General features: G+C 39.0%; 1 protein-coding gene across 1 annotated transcript in view; it reads right to left on the bottom strand.

Annotated features, from left to right (window-relative positions):
• The window catches only part of pth2ra (parathyroid hormone 2 receptor a), a 71,742-nt gene that overhangs the window by 43,552 nt on the left and 15,873 nt on the right, over positions 1–12,317 (bottom strand). Inside the window, exons 5-6 of the mRNA XM_020647845.3 lie at positions 7,958–8,055; positions 2,601–2,784 (exon numbers count right to left, since the gene is read on the bottom strand). Coding sequence (XP_020503501.2) covers positions 2,601–2,784; positions 7,958–8,055 — 282 coding nt within the window. The remainder of the gene's footprint in view (positions 1–2,600; positions 2,785–7,957; positions 8,056–12,317) is intronic.

The raw sequence follows: 12,317 nt of genomic DNA, 5'->3' as shown, positions 1-12,317 counted from the left end.
GGTCTGTTGCAGGGAGCTGAAGCTGCCCTTCTGGTCCAGCGGGACAGCATTTTCCCCCCCACTGAAGTGCCCAAGCATCATATAGAGCAGAAGCAAAGGCAGCCTTCTATCATCAAGAATTCCTGGAGTGTTGTCGCTGTTTCCGACTAAAATGACTCAAAATATGCCACAAAGTCAGTAAACTAGCTGTCATGTTATCTGTGTTGTTCTCCGATGTGAGGACGCAGACTCTACTGCATGTCCTTTTAGAACAAGAAAAAAAATTAAAAATTTGAGTCCACCCGTCTTGCACGCTTCATGATCACAGTATATGTGTTGTATAACGATCTTATGTACAAGAGCACACAGTGCTTAGTCCTGGAGCACCATAAGGGACAACTGGGCGTAGTGTGAGCGCCCTAAATGCACTTTCACACCTGTGCTTTGTTTCAATTTATCAAGACCAACAAAGGACAACAGACCTACTTGTGGAAACACTTTAACACTCCTGATGTGTTCCTTTTTTTTTATTTGATGTCTAAAAAGCTCCCTTAAAATGAATCAGTATAATCATTACAATTATCATTGGAGTTATCAATGTCTAACAGCTAGAACCAAAACACATGCTACCCTGTACGATAATAACTGGGGCTTATTCTTGTTGTTCTGCTGTCACGCTGTCTCTAATGGACCAATTAAACTGTTGAAGTGCATGGAGTTGGATGTGACAGCTTTTGACCTTCACTGAAGAAGAAAATGTCACGTTTGGCAGAGGGTGTAATTAGAAGCTAAGTCTCTGTCAACCCTTTCATGATCTGCTTCTTCAAAGTGCTGTTGACTGACCCCACAACACTGAGCTGGGTTTATGTGAACCAAACACATACAGGTGACTGAAGGCATCATAAGTTGTCTCTGTGATTACTTTACACAGCTTGACCAAATAAGACCATTTTCTTTTGATATCCATGAACACAGAGCTTTAAAGGCTTTATATGCGATTTTTCACACTTAAATATAATAGAAATCAAGTATATCTTCTGAAAATAACTCTGTGAGTCATGACTGTCTATAATGGGTGTAACACCCGAGTCCCACTGTCTGTGACGTTTTCCGAGTTTTCCGAGTTTTCCGAGTCCTATCTTCAGTTTCTTTACATCGCCGGGACGGCGGCTGACTCCTCCCCTCACGAATAAAAGTTGTTTAATTGAGGGACTAGAGAAAAGAAGAAAAACATACTGTACTCACTGAATAACTGTGTTTCTAGATCACGCTCATTTAGGGTAAATGTACATGCAGTGTGAAGATACGAGCATAATAAAGATCACTAGCATTAGCATGCTAATACAACAATGCACCGCGAGTTGTTTTGGTTTTATGCTGGTGCTCAAGGCTGACATCTGCTGGATGAAATATATCAAGCCTATGAGGGTATGAGGGCATATAAAGCCTTGATTTGGTTAATGCCGTTAAAAGTTTGACTATTTCCTGTTTAAGAGTTGGCACCATCAGGTAAGAAACACTTAATGATTAAACCTCAGTGTATGAGTGCGTGATTAAAAAGTTGGAACTGATGTGAGAAGTATCACTTACAGGAACTATTATAGATTAATATTGATAATTAATGCATAATAAAACATGATGAAAACTCTTTGAAACCACAAATAGAAATCATAGAGGCAGTCAGAAACAAAGGCAGACAGGAGTCTGTAAGTGATAATTTCTTCACGAGTCAGGGAGAATTCAGCTGAAGAGAGTGAAGCGGTTGACTTCTGCTTCTATAATTTAATTTATTAGTGAGATAGATAAAAAAAAAACTTTGCAGTCGTGGAGCTTATTAGAAAAATGCAGAGTCTATCTAAACCATCGCTGCAGCACCTGTTGGGTTTCAGGTTGTCTGGCAAACCGAGTCCTCTGGTCAAAACTGAAACAAACCATTGTCAGAGAAGCCAGCACTGCAACACAGCATGTTTGCTTAATGTCTGATGATATAGTAAGGTTACTATATTCAATTCAACCTTTATTTATACTTGAAAGATCATTGAGGGGCAACCCTCATTTGCAATGACATCAAGTCATTACAGAAATAATTAGAAAGCAGACATTAAATCAAAAAGAAAAACAGGGGACAGATAATACAAGACTGCTAAAATCAGTCTACACAAGTCTAAAATGTACTAAGATAATTAAGCTAGTACAAAACTGCAATAAATAAACACACTTATGTAAAACAGTTACAAACACAGGTTGGGAGGCTTAAAATCAGGTTTCTAAAATGCCTAAAAGGTAAATTTCCATCAAGAAGATGCTTTATGTTGTTCCAAGAGTCCAGTGCAGAATAACAAAAAGCAGATTTTCCCAGTTCCAATCTGAGAGGAACATTCAACAGTAAACGACTTGAGGAACGTGTCTGGTAATGCCCAGTCGAAAGATGGATAAGTTCTGTCATGTATGATCATATCATTAATATGATTTAATAGTAGATACTCGCTGCAACAAAAGCTTTCCACTGCAAAAGCAAAATACACTTGGAAGGACGCAGCAGGGACCTTGTTTGGTTTGAACGACAGCCTGACATGCCTGTCTGTCAGACAGAAAAACAGGATTAAATAACCGGTACTTACATACTGAGACTTGTCCAGTGGTGCCATGCTGACTGTTTTTAAGTTGTCCAGAAGGGCAGAATCAAAGTCCTGCAATCCAGCACTGGAATGGACGACCTTGTCCTTCACAAAGATGCTGACTGCCCGCAACATGAAGGAAACAAACAGGTGCATGTGGATGTAGTTTCTGGTGCAGTGAAGACGCCTGCAGTGAACACAAAAAAAAGGCATTCATTGATTTAGATAAATAAGAGCAGAGAAAAATGCAAACATGCAAGCCCCTGACACATTATCCTTGAGGTTTAGATTGTTAGATGTAATGCAGATCAACCATCGCTTTAAGGGCATCCCCAGTGACCTTTTTTTTTAATATCTGTGAGAGATATGAGCTCTTCAGATTATAAAAAGTCAAATTTGGTTGAGATCTCAGCTCATGAGACGTATTTATTCTTCACATTGCAATGCTTTCACTGTCTCTCTGCTGTTGACCAAAGCTTGTGCATTGTGTGACCGCTCCGGTCCGTCACGGCACAGTGCACCTCGTCCGTCAACAACCACAGGCTCAGTCATTGTTCTGAACCGTAAAACTGATGGTTTTATTCTGAAAATAAACCAGATGTTTTAATGTTGTTGTGTAGTCCGACTTCCCGTCCCGTTCGTTCTTTACTGTGCTAAATCGATGCGTTGTACCCACAGGCTCAGTGCGCAGCAGGGAAAGCAGAGCCGGACAGCTGGAGTGCCGAGACAAAGGAATTCTTGCGGTAATTTTACAGATTCACTCGTCACAGCATGAGATAAAACACATAAGCAAGCACACTTTTGGCCATCGTTCTGAACTGTCAAAATGTGTTTTATTCTTAAAAATAAACCAGATTTTTTAATGTTGTATCGGAGTCTGACTTCACGTCCTGCTTCTTCTTTTCTGTGTTAAATAAAAGCTCTGCGTATCAGCTGCGGAGGGTTCTGGACTGCTGGAGCTGAGACGGACCGAGCACGCATCTGGTGGAAGTTGGCCATCAGAGCCACACCAGTGGTATAGTATATCAAAGGGGTAATACGTATAATTTCATTTAAATTAGAATCCATGCTATTGTTGCTGCCAACACTGCCGCCCCTTCTGTTGATGTGTGTAATTACTGCAACTAAAATTTCTCAAGTATTGAAGATGTGTTTAAATCGGTAAGTAGCTCACTAGTTAGTGATACAGATAATTTCCAGGTCTGACTTAAATCTGTATATTGTTTTATACGTAATCTGCTCTCATAAGTCAATCAATCATTGTAGACAGAAGAAAGCATTGTCAAGTGGTCCAAAAGCTTTTTTGTTACGATTTATTTTTCCTTAAGACGCAGATATTTTTCCATGTATTTGATCACGACCATGACATAGAAACCCTTTTTTTTACTGAACTCATTCTGTTACAATAGATATCCAGGATACCCACGTTTTATACAGCACTGTAATAAGCTGAAATGGGCTGTGGTTTGATTATGTAAATGTACCACAGCATCATAAATCTAACAATTATTGGTTGCTGCACATAGTTTACAGTGACTGCATCTCTAATGAGAAGAAACAGAGGTAGAGAGCGAGCAAAAAGAGCTGACATTGGACATTAAAGAGACCAAATCAAAGCTACAAGAGACCTGTTTTTTTCACCATGAGGCATGTTGATGGCTCTTTGAACATTTTCCCCAATTGAACCAGAAAATGTGGTCGTCTTTTTGGAAGTGTTCCTTTTCACGTATTCTGCTTTGATCAACATGGTGACTTTGCTTCACAGAAGTTAATGCTTCCTTTTCCCAACTTTCTACTTACCTCTCACCAAATCAAACCCCCTCTGTTTTTCGTGAGTTATGAGTTCAAAACAAGCACAAATCACGGTATACTTATGACATTTCCACAATATTATCTAGATGCCCAATCAATACTGAAATACTGTGAGAGTGGATAGATCTGTGGGCAATAAGTGTGTGAGTGCTGGCTGTAATGACTATGAAAGCTGCCTTTCCTGCCTGCTGAGCCGTGCCAGCAGTGTCTACTTGTAGCAGAAAACTGTGGTAAACGTTCCAGCAGCTGAAGCTAAATCTGTGGCTTTAGGCTTTGCTCGAATTAATACGACTGAATATTCGGTCAGCTAAAACATCTTAAAATGTTCCCCATGCCAATCCTCTGCACCGTCTTGCAACAACTGCGGACAGATTCAAACTAAGTGGGATAGAAAGAGGTAAGGTTAAACACCTGCACAATGTTCGTCTAACACTGACATGGTGTTCACTTTAAAAAGATTTCCTTTAGCTGAAGGCTGGAGATTAAAAGGGCAACCTTTTTGTACCCCTCTTACATTTGAAACTGCCTTCAAATAAGTTTCAGATCACACATCAGATGACATTCATTAATAAGATAAATAGATGACCACTGTGCTGTTGTACTCTAATCAGCCTCTCCCCGAGGCCAACACCTGCTCCTCATGCTGTGGCATGTTAAGGCAGTTACTCATAGAGATTTAAAAGAGAATATTATTACACATTAACATCAGAAAATCATGTTGGGTTTCTATCTTCCCCTTAGTTTTTTCCTTCATTGGCTCTTAAGACAGGGACAGGGCTGCATTAATTTAAGTATGATCACTTCTATTTATGTTTCTATTTATTAGATACATTTCTGGCGTTGTATCAATGAATTTCTAGATTTCCTAGCTCCGGCTTCTCATTTGGCGACCTGTTCGTCTGTTGAATTGTTGTTCCTGACAAGTGATTGTAACAGTCTGAATGCTGCTGTGACTGTGTTTGTGTCCTGAATATTGTCTTGGCTTCTTTCAATGACAGGGTAGGCTGTGAATCGGAAATTGCTCTTCTGGGAATAATCAAGTTGTCTGAATCTGAATCTGAATCAAAGTTGTGTTGTTCTGCTATAACCTTGTTTTCTGTCAAAGTTTAAGCATTTCTAATTGTGTTATATTTGGCTTTAATATTTCAAAGTCAGGGTATGTATAATACTGAATATTACAACGTATTGATAAATATGGTTTTGAGCAGCACATACTGTGACGTCAACGAAATAGAAATACTTCTCTCAGAACACCTAACTGAAACTGACTTCCAGCGTCCCTGAAGTGTTCAGGAAAAAATGTCCTTGAAAGAAAAAGCTACATTAAAAGCCAAGTTCTTATGACAGCTTTGGTTCTAAGTTTGCACGGCACAGCCCTGGCTCTGCAAGTGGGAAACAGGAAATGGTATAGAGCAAGCCAGCCCATGTTGGCCCCCTGGTATATATACTCATATATGATGATGAGTTGTCAGTATGGCTATATTCTGCTGCCTTGTTGGTTGTTTGAAGCCTTCTCATCCTCTCTCTGCATTAAATTTAGTGTCGACAGCTTTCTAACCTCGCTGATGTTGATTCAATTAATTGTCGAGTTGTTGTTTGCACAAGTATTTAATCCCAGCATTTGTCAGTAGACAGTTTGCAAAGTATAAAAACATGCTTCAATCCTTATGACTGTTTGCATTCCTGTTGATGAATGTCCAATTATGTTATGCATGCATGACCCACAGTGTGCAATGACTGATAGGCCCTTGTTAACAATAGCAATTAACTCGAGTTAATTAATTTGTAGTGTACCAATTCCCACTGCTGTCATTTCCCCTCATATAGAGCCCATTAAAGAAAGAAGAGCTTCTATTCTATGGTCACACAGCTGCTGAGCTTTCATTGGCGCGCAGAGCAAAAAAAAAGGTAAACATGTGATAGGGAAACTGAAGGTCTGTATAACGTTGACTGTGGTTTAATACATGAGAGACTGACTCTCAACAGACCAATCCACCGCAGCTTCTTACACTTGCTTAATCATACCTGCATTGGCACTGAATATGTGAATGTGGACATGATTCAGATATTTTGCTGCATTATTGTTGCTTAGCATTTCAGTGGTCTTCATTTTCTTTTTTTTTTTTTTTTACAACCATTTATACAGAATATTCCTTCGATAGAGAGACAGAGCAGGAAAGGATCTGAAACATAAAATCATCAAAATGTAAGAAATATCGCAATTTATCTTAAAAGGTTTACAAATATATGTCATAGATAATGTACTGTATCATTTTGTACAAGTCAGAAACAACAATATTGTGCAATTTTCACTAATTTGCATCTTTTTTTATTCCTAGGCTTGGAATAAAGCCTAGGAATAAAAATGGGCTCGTGAGAGTGGTGGAGAGAATCAACTCCCAGCAGTCAGGTGTGTGTGACTAATTAGTTTTGATTAAGTGCAGGTGTGGGGTCTCCAGTACTCTGTGCTGACTCATTATCTTACCTTCAGAGGTAGTGAGAGGTTCTCCCTGTGGCGGCGCAAGTGGTCTGTGTGTCTAAATACCAACTCAAAACTTTGTGTGTATTTGATGTCAATTGCGTGTTTCCCAGACTACAACTTGGGCTGCTAGAGAGTTTGTTGGGACTTCAGCCTTTTGTGTTATTAAAGGTCTCCCAGTCAGCCTTTGCCTTTTGTGTTTTCTGGGTCTCCTGGACAATTTAAGTTTTGAGTCAGCAGTGGTTTAGTTGATCATTTTCGGTGCATTATTTCATTTAGAAAGCCTGCTGTGGCTCTATACAGTTTTGTTGTTTTTTTTCCCCTTTCCAATCTGTCACTATTGCGATTTTGTGGTTATCCTTCTGGGATAACTTTGAGACACCCCTGGGTCCGCCCAAAAAATCCCATATTGATCAGGTCCTAGTTTGTGCATTATTTGGTTTCACTTTTTTTATCAGTTCCTTGTTCCCTAATTTGTGTCCATGGTTTCATAATCATCCACATGAACCTCAATGACTCCATATTTGCATGCTGAAATGTTAAGCATTCCTTGATGTTTTCAATCATTTTGAACTAAAGTGGAACCTGTTTTTTTTTTGGGGGGGGGGAGGGCGGGGTTTGAAGACTTATTTTGGGGCTTTTGGGGCCTTTTAATGTAGAGATAAGACAGTGGATAGAGTTGGCAATCAGGGAGTGAGACAGTGGGGAATGACACAGGTGGGATTTGAACCTGGGCCACTCGCCTGGAGGACTACAGCCTCCACACATGGGGCGCACTAACCACTGTGTCAACAGTGCCTCGAACCTGATTTAAAAGTAGTAAGTAATTGGTAATAGAGCAGAACTGTCAGGGTGAAACAAGATGCAGCTGTTAACAGTGAAAAGAGCATTCCCCTCGGAATCAGATGTTTCAATAGCCAGTGAATCACATTAACAGTGAGCACTCACTGAACACTTGAAGCATTTAACCTTACGGTTTTTGTACTTGCAACAACAATGATGATGGTGTTACAGTTCAGTTCATTACAAAACGAGCCATGCGTGTAAGTATCAGCCATTCCTCTCTCACCTGAAGTATCCAATGATGAAGATGGCCACGAGCAGCGAACTGAAGGACACAGCGTAGCCAACGGTGTACATGACATACAGCCGCTCAAAGAATTGTTGCTGTGAACATAGATAGAAATGACAACAAGTAAACCCTCACGGCTGATGTTTTCAGTGCTTCAATAATTTTTTATTTGCAATTAGACAGAAAGAGGAATAACATATTAACACCCAAATTATATTTAAACTAATGTTTATGCTGTTTATTCGCTGAGGAATTGACTTAGACTTTCTCATCCCAAATGGGAAAGTCTTCTTCACAGCAGTGTGCAGGTTTGACAGTAATCATCATAATGTGACAGCACAGAGAAAAGCAACAGTTTACATTTCACAGTAAAAACACACTAACCATACGGCTGGTTCAGGGAGGTCTGCTCTTTAAGGGCAGCTCAGTGCTCTGTATACCTTCGCCCAGTGGCCAGAGGAGTGAGGTGATAATTTAGTGGGTGTGTGATGTCCTGATAGCTTTACTGTTCAGTGATGTGAGGTTGGATGAGGGGAGACCAATTATTTTTGGCAGCAGTTGGTAATGCGTGTAAGTTTGACCTGGATTGTGACTGTAAACATGTTTAAAAAAGCACAGGAATTGGGGCGCTGGTGGCGCGGTGGTTAGTGTGTGCGCCCCATGTATGGAGGCTGTGGTCCTCCAAGCGGGCAGCCCAGGTTCAAATCAAGCCTGTGGCTCCTTTCCCATATGTCATTCCCCGCTCTATCCACTGTCCTATCTCTCCATTAAAGGCATAAAAAGCCCAAAAATAAATTAAAAGCAAAAAACATGGGAACAAAATATGAGGATAGGCTGAATGATTATTTGATACAACAGAGGGGAAAGTGTAGGTTGTTTTATCACAGATATGTCTTTCTGTGTTTGACTGCAAGTTTATAAAAAAAGAGCTGGATTAATAAAGTCTTAGCATGTCTATAGAAGTCTTAAGCTGTGACAGATGAAAGGCTTTACAAAAGCTGGCAAACTGGAGACAACATCAGGAGTTTAAAAGAAAAACCTTTTGGCCTGAAATCTAAGATAACACCATTTTTAATAAGTGTTTGCCAGACTCAAAGATGCCAAGATACCTTCAACAAAAGATTAACTAAACTTCAGGCTGACGACTAAATCTCAAAGCTCCCAAGCCTCAACAACCATATCAGTATATGGATGACGGTTGCAAATGTATCAAAGTACTCGCCTCCCATCGAAGCCTCATCAACCCCTCTGGAGTGCATGTTTTCTAAAACTGTCATTCTTTGGCAACATTTACCCACAACACAAACTGTGTGTGGACTGTCACAGAAGATATCTTATTGTTTTAATGTCTACATGCACCAGGAGAAAATTTAAAACTGAGGGCTGTAATCCACAGAGGCAAAACATCATCATTTTACAGTATATATGGGTATGTATGGAGATAAGGCGTCAGTTTTTGAGCCATTATCATCATCATCAACCTTTATTTACATTCTCGGAGAGATCATTGAGGGTGACCGTCATTTACAATGATGCAGAGAAAACATACATAAATGACAAACGAGTTAAACAAAATGAGATAAAGCTATCACAGAAAATGAAATTAATAAAAGAGCAATAAGAACAATAAAATATATATACACTAAAATCATTTAAAAGCTTGAAATTACTACAATGATAAGTCAGCAAATAAAATCAGATAAAACAGTTACAGTCAGGTATTGGGCGGTTAAAAATAATATTTCTGAAAGTGTCCATAAGGGATAAAAGTGCTCAAATTCAGGTCCTGTTGTAAAATATTCCAGGAGTTTGCAGCACTAACACTAAAAACAGTTTTCCCTAGGTCAGTCCTGGCATGAGATATATGGAGAACCAGCCTCTCTTTCTCGAGCGGGTTAAAAATGGACCAGGGTTCAGATGTAACAAGGAGGTGGATGGAAGCTTTCCGGTAAGGGCTTCATAGATAAAAAGATGCCAGTGGTTATTGCGTCTCTCAGAGAAGCGCAATGATTTTTAAGGGAGAAAGTTACTGTACCTAGCAATCCACCTTCTGGTCCTGGACAAATAAATGCTGACGGTAAAATAAATCTTTAAACTAGAGTCCGACCGATAAATCAGCCAGCTGATAATATTAGCATATCAAGTGACAATCGGTATAGGATAATTGTATTGCAAATATGTACCGATATTACTAGATTTACTCACCAGTCAAATAGCATTTCATGTAAGTAGCATTGTATAACAATAGCAGTTTTCTTTCTGTTTATCACCAGCAGAGGGCGCTCTATTGATTACAACAAGTATTATCATCCTTCAGAGTGTCAAGCAGTGATGCATGTAAATGTGCAGTTACTTTCTAGTTGAGTGACCATCTTGTCATTAGTACATATCTTTACTTTAACTATTTGAAAACTAAATTTGAGGGATCAACCCAATTAATGTGTTTATAGATATCTATCTATCTTTACAGATCTAAGAGCGACTGGCCGATATATCGTATTCGATTTTTTTTTCTCTCACTAATATCGATATTGGTATCGGCCCAAAAACTCACAAATGGGTCAGGCCCTACTTAAAACCAAAGCATCAACAAGCTTGAGTGATTTCATAAATTTTTGAAAAAATATATACAGATTTAAACATACATAACACCGAATTATGTGGCTAATGGCCATTATGAATGAAAGATATAAATTCATAAAAGCCCTGTTATTATTATGGATCTCAGTGGTGCATATGCAACTAATAATAATGTCAGTATAGTTGCAGATTGAAGAAGCTGTTCTGCCATCAGCCCTCACATACTCATAATAGAAATCACAGAATAATATAAAATGTAATAATGGCCTGTAGTTTAACTAATGTATCTTGAGTAAGATAGAAAGTATCACCCCTAAGCTCCTAAGTCCTTCTGAAGCTTCTAAGTCCAAATGTAGATGCAAATAGCTCACAAGCGCTCCATCACTAGCAATCTTTTTATTTTATTTAAACAGAGCAGATGACAAAAGGTCCCTCAAGCAGTACAGTGTGCGTGTTAACATGAGTGGGTTGAATATCATAAGGGGATTAAGTTGAGTTCAGTGAGTGTGGTTTAATTGTTTTCTTTCTGAATAAAACTACTTAAGAGAAAAAAAGTTCTGTTCCTCAGGGCAGTGAATGGTAGGTATTGGGAAATGATTTAAGAGGTAGGAAATAAATTAAAAATTTAAAATTATGAACATTTATTTGAATTGTGTCTAGTTTTTTCCTGTCTAACACTGCAAGGCTTGGATTACTTTGCTGTAGATGTGAAAATTAAGAAATAAAAATGTCTGAGGGGAAGGTCACTCTTCAACTCAAGAGGCAAGGAACTGTCAGGAGCTCACATTGTTTCATAATCAGGATTAGTGAGCAAAACAAGTATATAGACCAGATCTTTTTTACATATTAGGACTGGCTTTTTTTCCTTTATTCATAATTTTGAAGAAGGTAGAGAAGTATCCACTAGAGTGGACATCATGAAGTTTATCGCATATCCCATGGGCTGGACAGAATCATTTTTGATTTTTTTTCATTTTGAGTTATAAAGGTTTTTCCATCCATCCTTAAACAGGGAACAAAAAACGCTTGATTGGGCTTCAAACTACCTCCATCGATTTTGCCTGGAGGCTGCCAGAACAGCACAGCAGCAGACACTTCATGGGAGAGCAAATATTGATGGAGGACTTGAGTTTGAATTTCACTTGAGCTCTTCCCATAGAAACACATATGAAACACATTGATTAAAACCTACTTAATAACTCACAATATTGTTTATGTTAAAAACAGAACTGGCAATTTACTGATTTCTGGTAAAAAAAACAAAATCAAAAAAACATTTTAAATTACTGAAAAAAGTACTCCGCATCAAATATTTTCAGGATTAGCACAGTCTCAGAATTACTTTAAATTGCAGTAGAATATATAGCCAGCAATGCATGATGTCCAGTTTAGTGGACAGGTGATCAATCATTATTTTCCCAAAACCATAAATCACCACTCAGCAATACTAGGGCTGTAGGGTGGTGCAGTGTTTAGTGCTGTTGCCTAACAATGAGGAGGTTCCTGGTTCGCTAGCATGTTTTCCCCATGCATGCATGGGTTCCAAGTACTCCAGCATCCTCCCACAGTGTGAGTGTGTCTCTATATGGCAGCCTCTATATGTCAGCCCTGTAACAAACTCCACACTGAAAGACTTCTGTCAGACAGGGATTTGATCCAGGAACCTACTTGCAGTGAGGCAACAGTGCTAATCACTGCACCCCTGTGTAGTACTAGAAACAATTTTATTGTAATATTCATTCCCAAGTGGTGATTTTAGGTTTGGCAAACAGTCTCT

The sequence above is a fragment of the Labrus bergylta genome, chromosome 13, assembly GCF_963930695.1.
Source record: "Labrus bergylta chromosome 13, fLabBer1.1, whole genome shotgun sequence".
NCBI classification, from domain to species: domain Eukaryota; kingdom Metazoa; phylum Chordata; class Actinopteri; order Labriformes; family Labridae; genus Labrus; species Labrus bergylta.
This window is presented reverse-complemented; position numbering and strand designations above follow the sequence as displayed.